Source organism: Barbus barbus (assembly GCF_936440315.1).
Source record: "Barbus barbus genome assembly, chromosome: 26".
In the NCBI taxonomy this organism is placed as follows: domain Eukaryota; kingdom Metazoa; phylum Chordata; class Actinopteri; order Cypriniformes; family Cyprinidae; genus Barbus; species Barbus barbus.
In genome coordinates, this window is record NC_136754.1 from 17237917 (window position 1) to 17262050 (window position 24134).

The 24134-nt window shown below is 40.8% G+C and overlaps 1 protein-coding gene across 2 annotated transcripts in view; it reads left to right on the plus strand.

The window, feature by feature from the left end:
* The window catches only part of LOC306846304 (TGF-beta receptor type-1-like), a 57444-nt gene that overhangs the window by 18069 nt on the left and 15241 nt on the right, over positions 1-24134 (plus strand). For both annotated transcript variants that reach the window (XM_079379581.1, XM_079379582.1), the window contains exons 2-8: positions 4174-4407; positions 8443-8682; positions 9361-9591; positions 11184-11351; positions 11597-11753; positions 18146-18270; positions 18560-18690. In XM_079379581.1, the coding sequence (XP_079235707.1) occupies positions 4174-4407; positions 8443-8682; positions 9361-9591; positions 11184-11351; positions 11597-11753; positions 18146-18270; positions 18560-18690 (1286 nt within the window). The remainder of the gene's footprint in view (positions 1-4173; positions 4408-8442; positions 8683-9360; positions 9592-11183; positions 11352-11596; positions 11754-18145; positions 18271-18559; positions 18691-24134) is intronic.

The window sequence follows — 24134 nt, forward strand, 5'->3', positions numbered from 1 at the left end:
TACAAAAGATGTACTTTACAGTGGTAGTTCTTAACTCAGTTTTCCTCAGTATTTCATGTTAGCTCACGGTTTTATTTTATGTCTCTCACTGAAGAGGGACCGTCTCTAAAGTTACATACAACATTGGTGCACACGGTTCTAACTTAAATAGCATTTGAACAGAATTGCACTTGCGATAAAGAGGCAGTGTTCAAAAGATATTATGCTTCTCTGTGTTCGTTAACTTCGGCTAACTGACAATATTAACTTACCAGTTGATGTTATCATCGATGGCATTCACAAGAAGAGGCTCCAAAATACACCTCCGACGTCGCAGACTAAATCTAGACTAGAAACTTGAAAAGAACAAACAAAAGAAGTACTTAAAAATACTGTTTAAAATCTCCACTGAATTGAAACAGTGGTGTTGCCTACGCACTTTACCTCAGTAACGTTATTTCACTTTAGTTCGTGTTAAGGTTAAGTAAGGACTCGCCAGATTAACTAACTTGCATTAAAGGGGTAGCATAACCTACAAACGTGTTTTTCGGTTTAACTAAGGTTTATTTTGACTAATATATGTGACCTTAGTTTACTCACCAGTCGATGTTATCACCTTTATGGCGTAAAGGCCCCAACCCCCGACATGAAAAAGGACACTATGAATAATGTTAGTTTGCTGTTAACAAGTTAAAACATCTTAAAATATCTCAGTTTTGCATAAAACAGAAATAATATACTTACCTTTTTGTCCAGTTAACAGTGCAACGTTTCTCTTTTGTCCTTTTACCGCTGCTTCCACCAAACATTAAATAAAAGAAATCTCCCGCCATTGGTCAGTTTTTCACGGGAAAGTTCACTACTGTAAATTTACTGTAAAATACATATATTTTCCCACAATCCTTTGCAGTTTACAGTAAAATACTGTATATACATTTTACAGTATCTTGAAGAACCTTGTCAACATCACAGGCTATATTGGCAGAGGGGGTAATAATCCTCTTGTATGCCTGATCCAACCCTGGCAAACATCAACTGAAATATCCAGGCAGGTTTCTTCCATGGCTTGGAGGAGGTGAACATGGATGTAAGGTTCTCGGTTATATACTTTCCATCGCCCTGCCGTAAAAACTCCTCAATTGAGTTTCGAAAGGGAGAGTATGCAGTATGTTTGAAAACCTTGGGTTATTGTTAAACCAGTCACGAACCACAGCAGAGCGATGGAAGCTGACATTATCCCAAACAACAATGTAGCAAGGCTGCACTGGTTGTGCTGGCTCCCTTTGGTCAAGCTGGAACACATGCTCTCTTAGACCATCAAGGAAACCAAGGATGAGCATATAGTGTTATAAGGTCCAAGAATGGCATGGTGGTAGAGTACCCCTCGTTGGCTGATGGCACGTACCCATACAGCAAAAAAATATATTTTTAAATATATTTCAAAATGGTATATTGGTATATATGGCCAAAAATATATATACCAATATATTTTGGACATATATAAATATATTTTTAAAAGCATTTAAATATATATATTTTGACGTCTGTATATTTTAGTCCAAGAAAATGTGTTTTCTTGCCACAGAAATACATTTAGAAATAAATTTTGACTCCTAGTATTTCCACTTGGGCACTTGTATGCTAATTGAGCTCAAACTGTGCTGATTTGAGTGAACAATGTTGAATGCTAGTGCTTTCTAAATGACCACATGGTGTAAGCACTGAGAAATGTAGAGATTTGCAGTTCACCAAATCTGACACATGTGTCAAAGCAGAGGAATAGTGTTTATAGTTTAGGGAAATGTGTGTGCTTTTAAAAAAAAAAATGGCATTATGGTTTTGAAATTTTAGTTCAAATGCTTGGTTGTAGTGTTTTAGCAATAGAGAAAAACGGTAAAAAACAGTAATATTATGAAATATTATTACAATTTAAAATAACTGTTTTCTATATTCATATATTTTTCAAGTGTAATTTAATCCTCCGATGACAAAGCAGAATTCTCTCTATTTTTGAAATTGAGATTTATACATCATCTGAAAGCTGAATAAATAAGCTTTCCATTGATGGTTTGTTAGGACAGAACAATATTTGGCTGAGATACAACTATTTGAAAATCTGGAATCTGAGGTGCAAAAAAATCTAAATAAATTGCTTTTAAAGTTGTCCAAATTAAATTTTTAGCAATCCGTATTACTAATAAAAAAGTAAGTTTTGATACATTTACGGTAGAAAATTTACAAAATATCTTCATGGAACATGATCTTTAACTAATATCCTAATGATTTTTGGCATAAAAGAAAAATAGATAATTTTGACTCATACACTGTATTGTTGGCTATTGCTATAAATATACCCGTGCTACTTATGACTGGTTTGGTGGTCCAGGGTCACATATGTTGATTTTCTTCTCAAATGTTGAAGCAGTTGTACTGCTTAGTATTTTTGTGGAAACTGTAATTTTTTGTCATTTTCTCTAGAAAGAATATCATTTATTTGAGGTTTAGTTTGTTGGAATACTGTACATATATATTCTCTCTGGAATAATATGTTTTCCCCTAAGCCTAAGGAAAACAGGTTTACTTCATCTCTCAGCTTATTTCAGTTCTAGGCATCTGTTGTCTAGGCATCTGAATTCTCACACTGGTTTAATTGAGGCCTGTGGCTGCTTGAGGTTTGGCCGCTGCTGTTTCTGCAGGTTTGTGTCCTTGCATCTCCACAGCACTAGGCTTCACACGGAGTCTGGGATGCTTAGCCCGACTGGGAGCTGAGCTGACCGTCTCCTCTTCCTGTGTAACCGGGTTAACAGGACATGCTCAATGATGATGTTGAGTTTAGGTCTTTTTACAGTTTGACAACTTCGGATTGTGTAGCCAACAGAGTAGAACAAAGTATCTTCATTGTTAAAGGGGTGGATGACTGCTTTTTTTCTGGGCTTTATTGTGTTTATGGGGTGTAGTGTAACAAGTCTTCATGCTTTGTTTTTTTTTGTTTTTTTTTTAAAGCCGTATTTTTCATATATTTTACCTTTATTCTATGCTGCTGTCTCCATTGTCAATTGAACAGCCGGTTGACTTCCTGTTTCTATGATACCACTCCCTCCTAAATATGGAATGGGCTCAAACATGACGCCCCCTGGGCAATAGTTGCATGTCCTCTGGTGGAAAAGCAGTGCAACATGGGCTCGCCCCTTTTGTTGCATGTTCCCAGGGGCAGGGTTTATGTTAATTGCAGGGTGATTATGATATCACCAACCCGGTAAGTAGCTTGTTGTAGTCCCTACCGATCGTAATTGTAGGCATTAAACAGAATTTTCTTTAAAAGACTATATCTCGGTTTCCATTGAAGTTCTAGCGGCCAAAACTTTACAGATATTGTTTATGCTCAAACAGCAACATTACACACTAACTAAAGTAAAAGTGAAATTGCAATCAACCACCCCTTTAAATGTGCTTTCAAACTTCAGATGTGTAAGCTCCACCATAAGCATTTGTGGATAACTGTTGTGTCTGTACTGGTTTAGCTTTTTATGTACTTAGTTGATAATAGCAAAAATGTTTTTTAAAAGTGTTGGTAATGGCATGACAGATTTAATGAAAAACTGCAGTTGGCAGCCTAAAACTATTTGGAAATACATTTTTCTATTTTTTATATTTATTATGCACACTTTTTTATGACCTTGTATTGCGTTTGAAATTCAGTGTTTTATTGGCATGACAAACAGTGTACAGTGTTATTGAAATATTGAGAGAATGCAATATTTATCACAGTGTACAACTGTTTGAGTGAATGAGGTGACCAAAGATGCTGGAAAAATTAGTTGACCAGTCCCAGTGTTCTTCTGTTATACATTCAACTTCACTTCCGTTCAAACGTTTGGGATTGATAAGATTTTTAAGTGTTCTTGAAATAAGTCTCTTATGCTTAAAAACAGTATTTATTTGAAATACAAAATCTTTGTAACATTAGTAATTTATGTAACATAAACAATTGAATATGTCCTTACTGTTTTTCTTTCAAAAATTTGTGGTAATCTTAAATTCTTTAAATTCTCTGTTGTTGTTGTTATTTTTTTATTATTATTATTATTATGTGAATAGCTGAATCCATTTAGGACACTTCCTATGCAATTTAACAAGCTGACTATTTAAATGTCTCCTAACCTAGAGTCTCTTTGTGTCTCTTTTCTGAATCAGGATTACTGTGCTATTGTGAGCGATGTGTAAATCAGACATGCAACACAACTGGCCTGTGTTTTGCTGTCATTACAAAGTCTGCCGGACAGTTAATGACACAGGAGAGTCAGTGCATTCAGCAGGATGACCTTTACCCGCGGGACAGGCCTTTCCAGTGCGCCCCCTCCAACAACGGCAAGCATCCGTACTGCTGCGACACACACATGTGCAACAAGAACCCAAAGGTCTACCCAGGTGAGAGAACAATATGATCTTCAAAGATTGTGTCTTGGATTATAGAATGTGGCACAGTATAGTGCTTTTGTAATGCCTTTAAATCCAGTGTCTCTTGACTGTACATTGCTTGATTGAATCTTTTTTTTTTTTACATTGAGCCCACAGACACAAGATCCATTTTGTCAATACATTTCCATTTCACTTTTGTATATGAAAGATACAAACCATGGAGTGCACACTGGCTCTTGCATCACAGATAGAGACATTTAGTAAAGAATATATTGCTGTCATGCTCTCCCCTTGGCAGTGATGCTAGAGACATAAGTGCTTGGCTCTTTCAAGCCAGCTCTGTTGCTTAATTTTCATTAGTTTGAGCCATATAGATTAAAAGAAATTGTGATTTGAAACTTTGATGTAACCTGCAGTAGTGCACCAGAGATTAATTTTATTTATTTATTTTCACTCGATTTTTTTATTTGGGTTACTGAAACTGAAAAGATTCGTCGGACTGGACGAAAAAAAAACCAGAGTATTTACACTAAGTGCAAATAGCCCGTCTTATTGGCAAAGGCTATTTACACGAACTCCGCCCACTAATGTGTGATTATGTGCTAATATAGTATCAGTTTCAGTGGCGTAGATGGTAAGGCGTGTACCTTTTGACGCGATTGACCCGTGTTCGAGCCTGCCTTTTGCCAAACTTTTTTATCTTTCTTTTCAAATCTCATATTGCATAAGAAAGGCATTTATTTTCAATAAAAATGAAGAAAATAATAAAAAAGTTGAAAATAAAAGTATCGGGTAGGGTTAGGGTAAGTGGAGGGATTTATTGTCCCAATAAGGTGGCATCCATTTAATAATTTGAATTAAAACTATAATTTACACTTAATACGTTATTATTGCGTACTGTTTTATAATGTACTACAATACTGAGGTGCAGATAATTGCCACTATTTGCAATAAGTAGTATAAATAGCAAAAAATCTTGCTATTTTAACAGTGTAAATAGAATCTATAGCTATTTGCACTTAGTGTAAATAGCATCTATTGCTAAAAATATGCTATTTGCACTGAGTGTAAATAGCATCTAATGCTATTTGCACAGTGTAAATATATTGCTGTTTACACTTAGTGCAAATAGCCGCTGGCGAAAAAAAAAACATTTGCATTTTCGGTGCGCGAATGTTCGCGGTCTATGTGGAAGCATCCATAGGAAGCTGTTGTTTTATTCCAGTGCGACATCGCGTCCGAAATTCGTTTCGCTTTTTTCGCACTCAGTGTGGAAAGGCCTTTAAGTGTCAGTTTTTCGAAATTGAGATTTATGCATCATCTGAAAGCTGAATAAATATGCTTTCCATTGATGTATGGTTTTTTTAGGATCGGACAATATGTGGCCGAGATACAACTATTTGAAAATCTGGAATCTGACGGTGCAAAAAAATCTAAATATTGAGAAAATCGCCTTTAAAGTTGTCCAAATGAAGTTCTTAGCAATGCATATTACTAATCAATAATGAAGTTTTGATATATTTACAGTAAGAAATTTACAAAATATCTTCATGGAACATGATCTTTACTTAATATACTAATGATTTTTGGCATAAAAGTTAAATCAATAATTTTGACCCATACAATGTACAGGTGCTGGTCATAAAATTAAAATATCATGAAAAAGTTGATTTCAGTAATACCATTCAAAAAGTGAAACTTGTATATTAGATTCATTCATTACACACAGACTGATATATTTCAAATGTTTATTTCCTTTAATTTTGATGATTATAACTGACAACTAATGAAAGTCCCAAATTCAGTATCTCAGAAAATTAGAATATCAATTAAGACCAATGCAAAAAAAATTATTTTTAGAAATGTTGGCCAACTGAAAAGTATGAACATGAAAAGTATGAGCATGTACAGCAATCAATATTTAGTTGGGGCTCCTTTGGCCTGGATTACTGCAGCAATGCGGCGTGGCATGGAGTCGATCAGTCTGTGGCACTGCTCAGGTGTTATGAGAGCCCATGTTGCTCTGATAGTGGCCTTCAGCTTTTCTGAATTGTTGGGTCTGGCGTATTGCATCTTCCTCTTCACAATACCCCATAGGTTTTCTATGGGGTTAAGGTCAGGTGAGTTTGCTGGCCAATCAAGGTAGTTTGCTGCCAAAGCTACCTTAAACCAGGTACTGGTAGCTTTGGCAGTGTGTGCAGGTGCCAAGTCCTGTTGGAAAATGAAATCTGCATCTCCATAAAGTTGGTCAGCAGCAGGAAGCATGAAGTGCTCTAAAACTTCCTGGTAGACGGCTGCGTTGACCTTGGACCTCAGAAAACACAATGGACCAACACCAGCAGATGACATGGCACCCCAAACCATCAATGACTGTGGAAACTTTACACTGGACCTCAAGCAACGTGGATTATGTGCCTCTCCTCTCTTCCTCCAGACTCTGGGACCTTGATTTCCAAAGGAAATGCAAAATTTACTTTCATCAGAGAACATAACTTTGGACCACTCAGCAGCAGTCCAGTCAAGACGCTTCTGACGCTGTCTCTTGTTCAAGAGTGGCTTGACACAAGGAATGCGACAGCTAAAACCCATGTCTTGCATACGTCTGTGCGTGGTGGTTCTTGAAGCACTGACTCCAGCTGCAGTCCACTCTTTGTGAATCTCCCCCACATTTTTGAATGGGGTTTGTTTCACAACCCTCTCCAGGTTGCGGTTATCCCTATTGCTTGTACACTTTTTTCTACCACATCTTGTCCTTCCCTTCGCCTCTCTATTAATGTGCTTGGACGCAGAGCTCTGTGAACAGCCAGCCTCTTTAGCAATGACCTTTTGTGTCTTGCCCTCCTTGTGCAAGGTGTCAATGGTCATCTTTTGGACAACTGTCAAGTCAGCAGTCTTCCCCATGATTGTGTAGCCTACAGAACTAGACTGAGAGGCCATTTAAAGGCTTTTGCAGGTGTTTTGAGTTAATTAGCTGATTAGAGTGTGGCACCAGGTGTCTTCAATATTGAACGTTTTCACAATATTCTAATTTTCTGAGATACTGAATTTGGGACTTTCATTGGTTGTCAGTTATAATCATCAAAATGAAAGGAAATTAACATTTGAAATATATCAGTCTGTGTGTAATGAATGAATCTAATATACAAGTTTCACTTTTTGAATGGTATTACTGAAATAAATCAACTTTTTCATGATATTCTAATTTTATGACCAGCACCTGTATACTATTGCTACAAATATACCTAAGCGACTTAAGACTGGTTTTGTGGTCCAGGGTCACAAATAACATGCATGAGAATTCATGTACCAACAGGAATAACCTTCAAAAGGTTTCACTTGCTTTGATCTTTTAAGTGTTAATAATAGATCATTTCAATAGTTTAACAAAAATGTCTTGGTATTGGTTCAAATTGAAATGCAGAGGACCAGCGACTAGCCTTACTGTGAAGGATGAACAAAAAACGGAAAAAAGTGCTGGAAATTTATGTTTAGATAGCGGCTTTCTTAAAATGTTTACTCTTCTACACTTGACTGAAAGTCAAAAATGACTTTAAAAGTCTCAATCTCTTGTGGTGCCTGTTCAAATTTAGCAAGGCCGATTTTTGTTTGCTTTTGGTGTATTGGCTAGAAAATGGTTTCAGTGTGACCAATGCTCTAGTGTGAGTCATACCTTTTATTACAACATAATTATTTTGTTGTATGAGTGTATTTACAGCAATAAATCTCAAAATGTTTGACTTTAAAGCCTCTCTTTGTTTGCTAGAATATTTGAAAGCCCTCCTATCTAAGTTTATATGTATGTCTGGTACTTCTAGTACTTTTATTAAAAACTAAAATATGTCAATGTTGTACATTTTCTCCTTTGTTTGTTTGTTTGACTTCTAAATTGTAATGAATATAACTACATTTAAATAATGTTTACATAATATACGTGTTGGCGCCTTCCTGGAGGTTTGCTGAGGCCCCTAGTGGGCCCTGATCCCCTGATTGGGAACCACTAGTTTGCAGCCTAAAAACCATGTGTTTTGCCTCTTCCTGTTTCAGAGTTGCCTGAATCTGAACCCCATTCTCTGAGTCCCATAGCCTTGGCCGCTGTGATTGCCATACCCATCTGCGTGCTGAGCTTCATGCTGGTGCTGCTCTTCTACATGTGCCATAATCGCTCCATCATCCACCATCGTGTGCCAAGTGAGGACGACCCCACTATGGACCACCCCTTCCTCGCTGACGGCACCACACTGAAGGACCTCATCTATGACATGACCACTTCTGGATCAGGCTCAGGTATTTAACAGATCATACTATTAGCTTGTTGTTGTTTTTCCTGTCTGCTTTCTAAAAGTCTTGCTGTACCATTTTTTATGTCACTTACTCCTCAAAGATTCTCATCAAATCACCAAATTCCCTGGTAAATTCATGTATTTGTAGGTTGTTTTTGTTGTAATACCCATCTTAAACCTCAAAGTATGCTCAAGCCAATTTCATTTTGCATAAATTTGTTTTCAAAGCCCCTTGGGAACAATTGAGGATGTGTAAATTGACAGTTTAATGCTTTCCGTGTGTTATGGGCCTCATGTCAAGCTGGAAACACTGCAGGCTTTATCTTTAGTCCAGGATTTTAGTCCAGAAGCTATTATGATTGCATTTTGTCCAAGCCAAGAAACACTGTACATGTGGCAGTGCCTCAGATGAAATATTTGTTTTTTAGCTTCTGGATGACTGTCATGATTTCATATCAAACATTGTGCATAGTCAAGGGTTCAAGGTTTGGCTGGTTTGCATGGCTCTGTTATCCCCTGCTGGCAAATTCTGTAATTACACCAGTATAAGGGCAAAAAGCATCTTTTTCCTTTAACAAGTAGACACTGCTTTGTATTCTGACAAAATAGATCTATCATGCAAAAGTATGATTTGTCAGCCTGAAATGGACTTTCCCTGACTGCTGTTTCTTGTCTTCTATAGGTTTGCCGCTGCTAGTGCAGAGGACCATTGCCAGGACCATCATCCTCCAGGAGAGCATAGGGAAGGGCCGATTTGGAGAGGTGTGGAGGGGTCGCTGGCGCGGAGAGGAGGTGGCAGTGAAGATCTTCTCCTCCAGAGAGGAGCGCTCTTGGTTCCGTGAGGCGGAAATCTACCAGACTGTCATGCTTCGTCATGAGAACATCCTGGGCTTTATTGCTGCAGACAACAAAGGTCAGACATCAATGAAAGCAGTTCAGTTCCATTAAGATGAACCTCATTTGCTTTCCAGCATATGTGTGTTTATGTGGGTAGTGTTTCACATTTCTGTTTGTGGCATAATCAGTCAATTCTATATATACAGTGTTTTACAGTTAGGGTTCTAGAGGGATATTAGAGAATTTGAAAAATTTGTTATCAAATGTTTTAACAGTTTTCTATTATTATTATTTTAGGTTTTCTAGGTATTTTTAAATACATTTTCTATTTCTTCTCGGCTCTAAAATATTTAATTGACTAGACATTGCTTTTTGTGAATTCCTGTGTGGAGTAGAGAACTACACAGGTCAGCGCAGTAACATCAGTCTTTCAGTTGAAAGCAACCTGTATCATTCAGTGTGTGATAAACTGTATCATTCAGTGTGTGAAAGCCAAATCATCTCTTAAGCCGCATTCAAATCTTATACATTAGTGTTAGACTACCTGTTTAGCCAATTAAAGTGATAGTTCACCCAAAAATTTCAATTCTGTCAACATTTACCCACCCTCAAGTTGTTTGGGAATCAAACAACTGACGGTACACATTGACTTCTATAGTATAGAAAAAAAATACAATGGCAGTCAGGGGCTACCATCATGACTGCAACAACATGAGAGTGTGTAAATGATGAAAGAAATTTCATTTTTGGATGAGCTGTCCATTTATCAGTGGTGGCTGTCTATTCACAAATCTTCGGATAGTTTTGTCAATAGATAATAATCACTGTTTTCAATTACTTTTGGTAGTTTTTTAGTTAATATTCTGTAAAAAGTTTAATCAAATTTGTGCAATTTTAGTTATGTCATTCACTTTATTTAAAGGGGTCATATGATGCTTTTTTAAAGATCATTATTTGGTGTAACAGAATATGTTGACGTATTATTGTTCAGAAAACACATTATTTTTCAAATACTGTACATTATTGTAAGTCCTCTATGCCCCGCCTCTCTCAAACGCTTCGATTTCTACAGAGTCCCTCCTTCCAACAAGTGCAGTCTGCTCTGATTGGCCAGCTGACATAGTGCATTGTGATTGGCCGAACACTGCAAGCCGCGTTGGAAATGTAACGCCGCTTTTTGAACGAGCTGTTTTAGGAGGGCATTGCAGAGCCTTAACTTTGATAAAGAATATCTCTTTGGTTTTGAGACTTTAGTCTTTGCAACTTCATCTATGAACAATCAGCTTGTAACACTCCAAAGAGAAAGGAAAACTTGAAATCGCATCATATGACCCCTTTAAATTATGTCATGTACACAAATCAGACATCATCCACCCTGCTTGGCAGATTTTGTCATTGGCATCATCTATTAAAAACAATATCACTATTTTAGCGTGTCTTAGATTTTGTCAAATTATTTGTCTCAACATGCAGTATTGAACTCAATAAAGCCACTCAAAAAAAGCAATACTTCAGTAATATTCTTGAAAATATTTTTCTAGAAATGAAACTGAAAAGCTGCCAGATGTTGATATGTTTAGAAGTTTAAAGCACAGCTACGGTTCAGAAAATGCTTATTATCCCTTAAAACAAAGAGCATTCAGTGGTTTCTCTCTCTGTTTATCTCAGATAATGGCACGTGGACTCAGCTGTGGCTGGTTTCTGATTACCATGAGCATGGCTCGCTCTTTGACTACCTGAACAGGTACACGGTCACAGTAGAGGGCATGATCAAGCTGTCTCTCTCCACCGCCAGAGGTCTGGCTCATCTACATATGGAGATTGTGGGCACTCAGGGTGAGTCACATACATAGATCACTTTTCTTTTATCCTTTCCATGAAAATGCACTTTCATAGAAATAAGCTGCCTTTATGCAGTTCCCACAAAACACAATCGTGATGTTTTATATGCAGTCAAGTAGATGAAAATAAAGTGACCAACTAAATGTATTGCTGTTAAAGAAAACTCAAGATGAAAGAGACAGCCTTCAGTTGATTTGAAGTCGTGTTTCATGCTGTACTGTGTCATGTGCAATCCTCAGGTAAGCCTGCAATTGCCCATCGTGATCTGAAATCCAAAAACATCTTAGTAAAGAAGAATGGTACCTGCTGCATCGCTGACCTTGGATTGGCCGTGCGCCACGACTCAGCCACAGACACAATTGATATTGCACCCAACCACAGAGTGGGCACTAAAAGGTCAGTAATTCATCATTTGGCACCATTCACAGCGACGTATGTCTAGATCCAGTCAACAGACACGCGCGCTCTCCCACATTTGTATTCCAATGCACAGCAATACTGCTCCTAACTGGAGTGTTTGCTTGAGCTGAGGGCTTTGTGTGCCTGTGAATATTAGTGTTGTGAAACACCCAGTGATTCTAGCTTGTGTGAGATATAATGCGAGCGGTTTCGTAAGAAAGCACTTAGCAGCTATTTGTTGTAATTTAGTGACATAACATCACTCTCACACCTTCTTTCCTGTCTACTCCGTATTGTTCTGTGAAGTAGAGGGTAAAAATGCCCAGAAATAAAAAAAGAAGTGACATAACAACAAGCACCTTTTGGCCCTTTACCCACTCACAGCCAAATAGAAGCTTTTGTAGACAGGTCAGTGACATGCTGTTGTGTTTTTGTTTTTTTTTGAAAATTAGTCGTGGTCTAATGGTTAGAGAGTCTGACTTGTAATCCAAAGGTTGCGGGTTCGAGTCTCCAGCCGGCAGGAATTGTAGGTGGGGGGAGTGAATGTCCAGCGCTCTCTCCACCCTCAATACCACGACTGAGGTGCCCTTGAGCAAGGCACCGAACCCCCAACTGCTCCCAGTGGGAAGCATAAAATGGCTTCCCACTGCTCCGGGTGTATGTTCACGGTGTGTGTGTGTTCACTGCTGTGTGTGTGCACGTTGGATGGGTTAAATGCAGAGCACGAATTCCGAGTATGGGTCACCACACTTGGCTGAATTTCACTTCACTTATTATTTTAGTTTATTTAATATTATTAGGGATGCACAATATTGGATTTGCCAATATCTAATATTGGCAAATCCAATATTTTTAGCTCATTTTGGCTGATAGCTGATGCCGATAATGATATATTTCCTTTTGTTTGGAAACAACAAGTGTCTCCTGTGCAGAAATTATAAACAAATTATTCTGAAAATCTTTTAGAGGTGAACTCATTTAAAACATAAGATTGTTTTTATTCATGTAAGCTATAGCTACTGACCTTTTAAATAAAAAAAAACTAATGATTTTATGACATCAATTACTGCTTTATTTAATCAGAAACACAATCTAAATTATATTTGTGTATTTTACTATTTTATTACAAGTAGGCTAACAGTGTTACGAAGCTCCAAGGAGGAAGATGAGATCAGGCAAAGATAATCCAAAATAACAGTCTTTAATAACAGTCCACTCAAAAACGTGTAACATAGACAATAACTAGCAACTGAAATGGGGAAAACTGAGGACTTATAAACCCAGGGGCTAATGGGATGATTAATGAAACAACAGGTGGTGACGATGAACTTATCAAGACACAGGCAAAAACTAGGTCAAAAACAGAAACTCAACACAGACATGTGACAGATATCGCCCCCTCCCCGGAAGGCGTGTCCTCGCGCCGTAAAGAGTTAAAACTGAGGAGGGAGGGTGGGGGCTATGGAGGAGGGAGTGGAGCAGGAGAGAGGGCAAACCAAACAAAGGACAAAATAAAAGCCCATGGGGGAGTGGAAGGTGGAAGGAGCCAAGGAGAACCCAGGAGCAGGAGGAGCCATGTGTTGAGCCAGAGACCAACCAGGACGAGGCCCCAGGGCGGAGTCGAAGGCGGGAGGAGCCAAGGTGGGAATGACGCCTTGACAGTCTTAGACACCCTGGGGACGACCAACGGAGATGCAGCCCTCGCAGATGGAGACCCAGATGGAGCCGAAGAGCCGATGAGTCCATGCTCAGCCGATGGTCTTGGAGACCGAGGAGGAGCCGGAAATCCAGAGGTCAGAGGCTGAGCTGGGGGGACCGAGGACGAAGGCGGAGTCGGATGGAAGGAGGAGCCAGCCGAAGCCGTAGGTGCAGGCAGGTCGACAACTGACCAAGACGGAGCCGGATGGACGAGGGAGCCCGGAGAAGCCGTATGGCCGATGGTTTCCGGTGGAGCCGAGGGAGGGAGGAGCCATGGTGGAGCCAAAGTGTCGACGGACCGAGGTGGAGCAGGGGGCGCAGAGGTATGAGGTGGAGACAGGGTGTCCTCTGTGTAGGATTGAGCTGATGGTCCGAAGACACTCGGCATATCCAGTTGGCCAGTGGGAGGTGCAGAGAGGCTGAAGGACATCAGCGATGGTGGGGCTGAAGGACTGGTTGAGTGAGGAGGCGGGATAGGGAGGCTGGGCGGGAATTCAGGACACACAGGAAGCACAGGAGATTCAGGGCTGGACGGGACCAGCAGAGACACAGGCGATTCAGGGCTGGACAGGACCAGTGGAGATACAGCAGTATTTGGAGGAACAGGGGGCTTAGGGTTCACCTCTCCAAAAAAGTCGATCAGTTTCACAGAAAAAAAATGTCCTTCAGCTCCTCATAATATCCACCAGAGGCCAGTTCATACTTGCTCATAGCGGTGGGAGTGTGGGCGGAGTAATCCTCCAACTCCCTGAACTCCACTAACACTCCCTCAGCGCTCAGCGGTGTAGCCGACTCAGACACCTGGTCAGACCATTGCGGAGAAGTAGGCTCCAGGGCGATGGTAACTTCCAACCTTGTCCTCGGTCCAAGTTCCTGCATCGCGGCATGCCGAACTCCTAGGTTTGCGGTGGGCTCGTGCGACACCTCCGTCGCATCATTCGCTGGTGATGGGCTGGTCTCTGGCAGTGGTGGAGTGTGGTGGCGAAATCATCCACCGCAGGGCCGATGGTGAACGCAGAGTCGTTGTGTACCAGCACCCACTCCACAAAGGCGGCGAAATCTTCTTTAGGACCGCCCGCTGGAACGCGTGCCTTTGACCGCTCGCTCAGGCTGATGTAATAAAAATCACAGAGTGAGCGGTCTGGATAGTAAGTGAGGCACGCGAGCTGAATGAAGTCCAGGGTGTGAGCTTCCAGCGGGCGATCTCCATGCTCCAGGCAGAGAAGTTTTTATGGGGGGAAGGTCCATGGAAACATTTAAACAAATCAAAAAAGGGGAAAAACGCCGCTCAAACAGTTAGGCCAGTTATTCTGTTACGGAGCTCCAAGGAGGAAGATGAGATCAGGCAAAGATAATCCAAAATAACAGTCTTTAAATGAGCCTTGGCCCACACGACACGATGGCGCTTCTGGACCATGTTCACATATGGCTTCCTTTTTGCATGATAGTTAAGCTAGAGTAGTTAGATAGTTGGCATCTACAGATGGCATGGTGGATTGTGTTCACCGACAGTAGTTTCTGGAAGTATTCTTTGGCCCATTTAGTATCTGCCCATCTTTACTTCTGAGAGACTCTGCCTCTCTAAGACATCCCTTTTATAGCTAATCATGTTACCTGATGTCAATTAACTTAACTAGTTGCTAGATGTTCTCCCAGCTGAATCTTTTCAAAAATTTCTTGCATTTTCAGCCCTTTGTTGCCCCCGTGCCAACTTTTTTGAGACCTGTAGCAGGCATCAAATTTTAAATAAGCTCATTTAGTGGATAAAAGAGTAAAATTTTGTAATGTTCTATTGTAAATAAAATATTGCCTCATGTTATTTGAAAGTCTTTTCATTTTATTCAAATTTAAAAAAACAAAATGTCCCAACATTTCCGGAATTTGGGTTGTACAATAAATTTTAAAGATCTTTTCTTTAAACTAATATTTGTCATTGACACATCATTGGTTGCTGCTAAACAATTATGCAGGCATTTTTTTCTGTTGAAAAATTCTGTTGAGATTGGAACCTCACTTCTCGGCCTCCCTCAACAGGCCTGAGATCTTGAGTTGACTCAGAGAACACTAAGAGGGTGCGATGTGTGCGTGAAGGACAGTGCTGTAGGGACGCCACTCCCATTTTCACCACAGGAGTGTGTCACATCGAATCTACAGCGAGAAGCTCTCAGCGGTGCACCCATTCTCTTCTGTGCCCCCTGGACACTATATGCGCGCACACACACACTTACCTAAACTACTGCTGGGTGTGACAGGCTGTGACACCCACACACCGACATTCATATATTACAGTATACAACACCCACTACCATGTCCTGCTGTGATGATAACTGATTGTGACTTTTGAATGTCAAAGTGCTCCTTCACAGTCTCCTGTCCCCCTAGGGCTCACTTGAGTGATATCGTCTAGCTCTGTCTTCATGGTTTTCAAAGGAAAATCGTGTTCTAGGCCACTGTGCAACCCAAAAGACACCCTCAGCAGCTGAACCGTTAAAGCTCCGCCTTAAGCAATCCTACCTTAGCAACTGTGGCTATCTGCCATATTATCTAACAAGTTTTTTTGTTCCCACTTTATATTAGGTGGCCTTAACTACTATATACATACATTAAAATTAATCATTTGATACAATGCACTTATTGTGTACATACATATTTTTACATTGTACTAAATGGGGTCATCGGATGCTAAATTCACTTTACAAGTTGTTTGAACATAAATGTTTGTTGGAAGTGTGTGTACACATCCATCCTTTAATGATAAAAATCCACCCAGTGTTTTTTTTTTTTTAATCCTTATTTTAAAATCCCCTTTCTCAAATCAGGCTGTTCTGAGAACCCTATCAGAATGACGTAGTTCTGTATAGGCCGTTCCCACGATTGTTGATTGACAAGCCGTCTTAACCTTAGACCCACCCTGAGGGAGCTGAGAGCTGTCCGCCATTGTGTCGACTCCGGTGCAAGGGAAGACAAGAATGTCCCAGATTAAGCGATTTAGGCGTTCTGTTGTTGGATGTAATTATGAATATAGCAGTCGTCATTTACTCCCAACATCTGAGCCGCTGAAGACACAGAGGATTAATGTTTGTTTTTGAAGCGAATGCGCCCCATGATCTGCCTAAATGCATCTATGTTCAGCGAATCATTCGTGATTCAGCTTCACCTACAGAAGAAGTGAGTATAAGGGTTTTTAATGAATCTTTGCAAAACGGCTTTCCTAATCATGTGCTGATTAGCAAGTTTCACTAAAGTAAAGAGTCCCTCAGAGAGCAGCTTGGAAGAGAGAGGCGGGGTCATCAGAGCTCATTAACATTTAAAGGAAAATGCTACAAAACGGCTTGCCCTGACAAGAGCTGTTTTTGACAGGTTTAAAAAGGTGTTTTTACATTACCAATGAGAAATTTTAACCAAACTGTTACAGACTTTTCATTAAGACCCTAAAGCATCATATCAACTTGTGGAAAATGGGCATCCGATGACCCCCTTAAAAACACCTGCGTGTAATTACATCTGTAATTAATTTCTGTAATTACATTTATAATTACACTGTTGACCCATCCCTACACCTTAACCCACACTTAAACCTACCCATACCACCAAACTGTCCCTAACCTTACCTGTATCCCACCTCAATAGCAGCAAAATTGTTTGCAATACAATATGAATACAATAAGTTCATTACTTATTTTTTATGTAAGTACTGTACATAGTAATCAAGGGTCCCCCCCTAACATGGAGCAGGACCCTTTTTTTACCCTTTTCTAATGTAAGTCTATGGAGGTCCTGATTTTGAAAACTCATTTTGCATAAATTATCCAAAGATACAGTAAAATGTTAAACCTTACATTAGTGAATCTGTTATATATATATATATATATATATATATATATATATATATATATATATATATATATATATATATATATATTCTCTTTCTTTCCCAAATCAGCGTATATAAATCCCACCAATATTTTGCAGGACTTATTTCAGCCCAATATTACTGAATTGATTAGTTGTTGTTTTTTTCAGACATTTTAGTGATGTTTGCAGCTATTTTTGTGTTGATTTGCAGTGAACACCTACCACCTACTTTTTTTTTGTTAAATTACTGAAATCAGTTGTAGTCCTAGCAAATCATAGTACACATTGTTAATTTCATAAATTTCATAATTTCATCAATACAATACTATGGGATTTATTGCATTACAGTGACAGGACAGTTGAATATGGAATGATCAGTTCGTTTTCTTTGAGAATTGTGGATTTTGATTAGCTAAAATTGCTTTTCCCCATCAGGTTTAAATTTTTTTGCAGAAACTACTATTATCTTTTGTAATCACTTTCTAATGAGATGCATCTCTGTATTAATTTGATCCTAATACCTGATTTCCTTGATTATGTTTCTGAGTTTCCACAGTTTTAATCTGAAGAAAAACAGCAGATAAAATTGCTTGGCAGTGTCACATTTCATTTCAGCCCATGCAAGAGTAATATTGAAAATTATTAAAGATTTTGTGAGCATATTTTACCGAACGTCATGCTTTTCACAGAAAATGTGTAGTTCATTCCTGTGGGTTGTTTTGTAAAGTTTTAATTAGTTTTAACCGTAACCAAATGGGTTGAAAGGGATGTTTAGATTTATAAAGGGTGTAAATGTTAAGTTGAGGGATTTCTAATGTCATCTGTCATGTTCACAGGTATATGGCTCCTGAGGTGCTGGATGACTCCATAAACATGAAGCACTTTGAGTCTTTTAAAAGGGCAGACATCTATGCCTTGGGTCTAGTGTTCTGGGAAATTGCTCGCAGGTGTTCAATTGGAGGTATGATACTGTGATAAAAAAATGATAATGATTGATTTATGTCCTTCAGACATAAAAAAAAAAACTTAGTTTAATTTAAAAACAATTGCATTAAAACATTGCATATTATTATTATTAACTGATTAGAATATAATTTATATGTAATGTGTTATATTGTATTATAATTAATCCTAGATTGGTTTTTAGAGCCTACTTTTTTGTTATATAGCTGGTACAATACTCCTAGAAATTATAACTTTATTGTAACAGCGCATATAATATGCTCTTGTGGGCTACGTTCTCGGTTCAGGTATCCATGAGGACTACCAGCTGCCCTACTATGACCTTGTACCGTCTGATCCGTCAATAGAGGACATGAAGCGGGTAGTGTGTGACCAAAAGCTTCGTGCCAACATCCCTAACAGGTGGCAGAGCTGTGAGGTGAGCACTTCTTCAGCTTTATTCCTTTCTCTGTGGATGATTTTGTTTGTAGATGATCTATTCGCCCCAAACCACCTATTTTCATCTTGTTGATCTATATTAAATTGCTTTTCCTCTGACTTCTTCAAGCATTTGTTCTACACTATCAGCATAAGTGGAAGTGGCACTCTTTTTCACTCTATCATGAAGTGCTTTTCACTGCTATGAAAGGGAAGATTTGATTACATCCAATCTAATCCAGTCGTCTAATCTAACTAAGCATCTGCAGAGGTATCACAGCTTCCTGACGTAAAAGACACATTTGATGATATTGCTGCCCAATTGTTACAATCCCTAGCTATTTTAAGGGGTATAGGGAATAACATTAATTGCTGAGGTCCGATCTCGACGCGATACCCGTGTAAGCAATAACAACCAAAGCGCTAAAGGCAATATACCAGTGTTTATTTACCATTTTTACAGTGGGAAAACTCTTGTCCCTAAACCATTCAATATAATATTTACATTAAAAAAAACTAAAGAAAGAACTCAGCCCAAATAATTAGGGGAAAAGAAGAAGGGAACTGGGCGGCAGTCAAATAAAAGAAATAATCAAAACATAACCCTCTAACTCAGTTATCAAATCTAAACTTAACTAAAGAGAAACAAAAAGAAAAGAAAATCTTCAGTATCCAAAGATACCCTAAACTAAGCTACTCTCACTAGCAAAAACAAAAAGTACAACAAGTGAGGCACGCCCCTTACCTAGTGTATTTAACAATCATTCACTACAGAATGTAAAATGTAGATCACGTGATATTCTTACCTTTCCTCCCCTTCTCTCCCCTTTATATACATACAAATGAAATTTACACAAATAAAGATCAGATGAAGCTTAATATACAAAAACCCACGCAAACATATGGGACTATAGCTTAACCCACAGTATACAAATTTAGCATTAGCTAAACAACACCATCGTAAAACAACTAGCAACAGACACAAGCAAGACATCTCCACATTCTTCTTCTTCTTCTTCTTCTTGTATTTATAATGGCGGGTGGCAACTAACGTTTAAGGTGCATATCCGCCCCCTACTGTGCTGGAGTGTGGACCAGAAATGTATACTTATTAAAGGATTAGTTCACTTTTAAAAAAACTTTTGCTGATAATTTACTCACCCCCATGTCATCCAAGATGTCCATGTCTTTCTTTCTTCAGTCGAAAAGAAATTAAGGTTTTTGATGAAAACATTTCTCCATAAAATGGACTTAATTTGGACCCAAACGGTTCAAGGTCAAAATGACAGTTTCAGTGCAGCTTCAAAGGGCTTTAAAAGGGCATTTGGACCTTGAACCGTTTGGGTCCCAATGAAGTCCATTATATGGAGAAATGTTTATCAAAAACCTTAATTTCTTTTTGACTGAAGAAAGAAAGACATGGACATCTTGGATGACATGGGGGTGAGTAAATTATCAGCAAAAGTTTTTTTTAAAAGTGAACTAATCCTTTAAGGGAGAGAAAAAAAAAACCCTAGCAGTTAAATTATTTTCATTAAACCAGTTTCTTTCAAAAAAGTAAACAAAGCTTTATATATCTGATCTCAAACTTTGAATAGGTTTTTAAGATTTAATGTGCTCACTCCATATTTCTTTAATTCATCTCTTAATTTTATCCTTTCATTTTCATACTTGACACATTGGCTAATCACATGTTCCGCTGATTCTTCATCTATTCCACACTCACACATACCTGATGGATGTTTTTTCAATAAATGCATTGTTTTATTCAACCCAGTATGCCCCAATCTCAACCTCGAAATAATTATATGTTCTCTTGTATGTCTACCTATTGATTTCATTCTCCCTACCACTTGTTTAATATTGTATAAATGACGTCCCTTCTTCCCTTCATCCCATTGTTTCTGCCAGTCCTTCATAATATTATTCCTTATTTTTGCTTTACTTTCAGCTTTACTAAATGCTACTTTCATAATTCTATCATGTTTCAGAGCTTGCTTAGCCAACGCGTCTGCAGCTTCATTCCCCTCAATCCCCCTATGAGCTGGAATCCACATAATTCTGATTTCTATCTTTATTTGCTGTAGTCTGAATATAATTTCATACATTTCATATACAATATCAAGTCTGTTATTGATTGATAAAGACTGTAGAGACATCAATGAAGATAAACTATCTGAACATATCACAACCTTGCCAATTTTATTTTGTTCTACCCACTGTGATGCCGTTAAAATAGCTAACAACTCAACCGTAAACACTGTTAAATGATCAGAAGTTCTTTCTTTAATACTTATCTTCAACTCTGGAATAGTGAATGCAAACCCAGTAAGACCACTCTTAGGATCCTTTGATCCATCTGTGAATACTGCTATAAAAGATTTATATACAGAACTTGGTCTGTCATCTACTATCTCTGCCCAGTTGCCCTTCCCTTTATGTCTTTTTATTTCCTCTTGTAAATGCAGATCAACAATAAGTGGTGGAAACAGCCAAGGTGGTGTGATTGGATAAGGGACAGTAGCACTGAACTTTCTCCCCTGTAACTCCATTTCGATTGCGATTTTACCAGATGCCCAAGCAAAACATTCTACCTTTCCCTTTGTACTTTCCCAACATGGGTTTAGATACTTTACTGTAGGGTGCCTTCTTTCATTATGTCCTTTTAGGTTTGCCCAGTAATTCATCATCAACTGTTTGAATCGTAAATTTAGAGGTAACTCACCCATCTCCACTTGAACTGCACAAGCTGGAGAGGTCCTTATAGCCCCGCAGCAGATTCTCAATGCTTGATTTTGAATAACGTCTGGGTTACTTGTGTAACCTCAGTTCCTCGAGGGAACGAGACGCTGCGTCAAACGACGCTTTGGGGAACGCCTACAGCGTAACCGGCTCTGAATACCAATCAAATCTGTCCAGAAATGGGAAGGGACGTCACGGGCGAGGTGACGTAATGACCAGCTGGTACAAAAGCACGTGCGGTGAAACCGGCATCAGCTTCTAGAATGAAGCAAGCGCTGGCAGGGATGCCGGAAGTGTGGCCCCGTGACGCAGCGTCTCGTTCCCTCGAGGAACTGAGGTTACACAAGTAACCCAGACGTTCCTCTTCAGGAACTCAAGCTGCGTCAAACAACGCTTTGGGGAACGAGATACCAACGGCTCCAGACTTCCGCACCCCTGCCCTGTGTGTCCAAAAGAGGCGCACAGCTAGGGCAAGAGAACGGAAGAACCTGGAGTGGCTCGCATGTCCAGGCCAAGAATCTGACGAAGGTCAGAGGCGTGGACCAACCCGCAGCGTTGCAGATGTCCTGAATAGGGACAACTGCGAGAAAGGCCTTGGAGGCCGCCACACTCCTAGTGGAATGAGCCCTGACTCCCATCGGCGAGGGGAGGTCAGAAAACTCATAAGCCATGTGAATGGCATCCACAATCCACCGACCGAGGGTCTGCTTGGAAGCAGGCAGACCTCTCTTAGGAGGATCATAGCACACTAGCAACTGGTCCGTCCTTCTCCACATGGCAGCTCTGTGGACGTACGCGTCCAGTGCTCGCACTGGACACATACGGTTTAGCTTCAGCTGGTCAGGCTCCCGAAAGGGAGGAGGACTAAGGACCTGCAGTACGACAGGCTGTGGTGTGACAGAAGGAACCTTGGGGACATACCCTGCACGAGGGTATAGAAAGGCTTTGGCCATACCAGGCGCAAAGTCCAAATGGGTAGGGGCCACTGAAAGGGCCTGCAGGTCCCCCACTCTCTTCAGAGATGCCATCGCCAGAAGAAACACGGTCTTCAGAGTGAGATGGCGATCTGAGATCTCCTCGATAGGCTCGAAGGGAGGCCTACAGAGAGCGTTCAGCACCACAGCCAAGTCCCAAGGCGGGACCCGGGACCGTACCGGAGGCCTTAGCCTCAGTGCAGCACGGAGGAAACATGTAACTAGGGGTTGTGCGCCCACTGTCAAATCACCAAGAAGGGTGTGGTAAGCAGAAATTGCAGCCACATAGACCTTCAAGGTGGAGTGGGCTAACCATGCGGAGAGTCGAGCCTGCAGGAACTCCAGCACTTTACCTACTGGGCAGTTAACTGGGTCGAGCTGGCGATCTCCGCACCATGAAGTGAAGAGTCTCCACTTCAGGGCGTACAGTTTCCTCGTAGAGGAGCTCTGGACTGGAGAATGGTCTCAACAACCTCGGTTGAGAGACCGGAAGCTATCCGCTGTGCCCCCTCAGGGGCCACACCCACAGCTTCCATAACTCCGGGCAGGGGTGCACAAGGGTGCCTCCTGGAACCTCCCATGGGGAGCCGTCGAGGAGGAAAATCAAGTCCGAGAACCATACTCGGCCCGGCCAGAACGGGGCTACCAATAGCAGCCGGTGTCCGTCCCGGCGCACTCTCTCCAGAACTCCGGGGAGCAGAGCAATCGGGGGAAAGGCATAAAGACGAAGCCTCGGCCACGTCTGCCACGGCATCCAGCCCCTCGGAGCTGGATGACGTAGAGAGTACCAGAGGGGACATTGCGCTGCCTGAGTAGCGAAGAGGTCCACCTGAGCCTGGCCAACCCTCTCTAGATCTGCTTCACCACCTCGGTGTGAAGCATTCATTCCCCGGATAACAGCCCCTGCCTTGACAGGGTGTCTGCTCCCCATTGAGATACTAACTCAGATGCTCAGAAGGGAGCGGCATGCTCAAGGTGACCCTCTAAGTTGAGGGGAACAGTGCCAGCTCGACCAACAGGAGAGCCGGGAGGGAGCAGCATGCTCGTAGGTGACCTCATAGTGAGGGGAGCAATGCTAGCTTTACCAAGGCAGAGCTCTGGAGAGCGGAGCACTTAACTCTCTCCATGAGAGGGACTCAGACGCTCAGAAGGGAGCGGCATGCTCAAAGGTGACCCTCAAAGTTGAGGGGAGCAATGCCAGCTCGACCAACCAGGAGAGCTCGGCCTCATAGCCCACACAAGGATCTGGTGTGCCAGTCTGTACAGGGGGCGCGAACCGCAGACCTCCTTGGTGGTTGCTATAAGAGACCACCGATGTGTTGTCGGTGCAAACTAACACATGGCAACCTCTTAGGTCTGGGAGAAAGTATTTCAGAGCCTGAAACACGGCCAGCATCTCGAGCCTGTTGAAGTGCCAGGCGAGATGATGACCCCTCCACCGACCGTGGGCAGGGTGGCCACTCATGACCGCTCCCCAACCGGTGAGGGATGCGTCCGTCGCTAGCGTACGTGGCGACAAGGAGCTCCCAACACCAGGCCCTGGGACAAGAACCAAGGTTGTCTCCACATGTCCAAGGCATGTAGGCACCGCCACGTGACCTTGATCGTGCGAAGCGGGTTTCCCCTCGGGGAGAACCCCTTGGTCTTGAGCCACCACTGTAGGGGTCTCATGTACAGCAGGCCAAAAGGTATCCCGTTGGACGCAGCTGCCACCAGACCCAGCAGTATC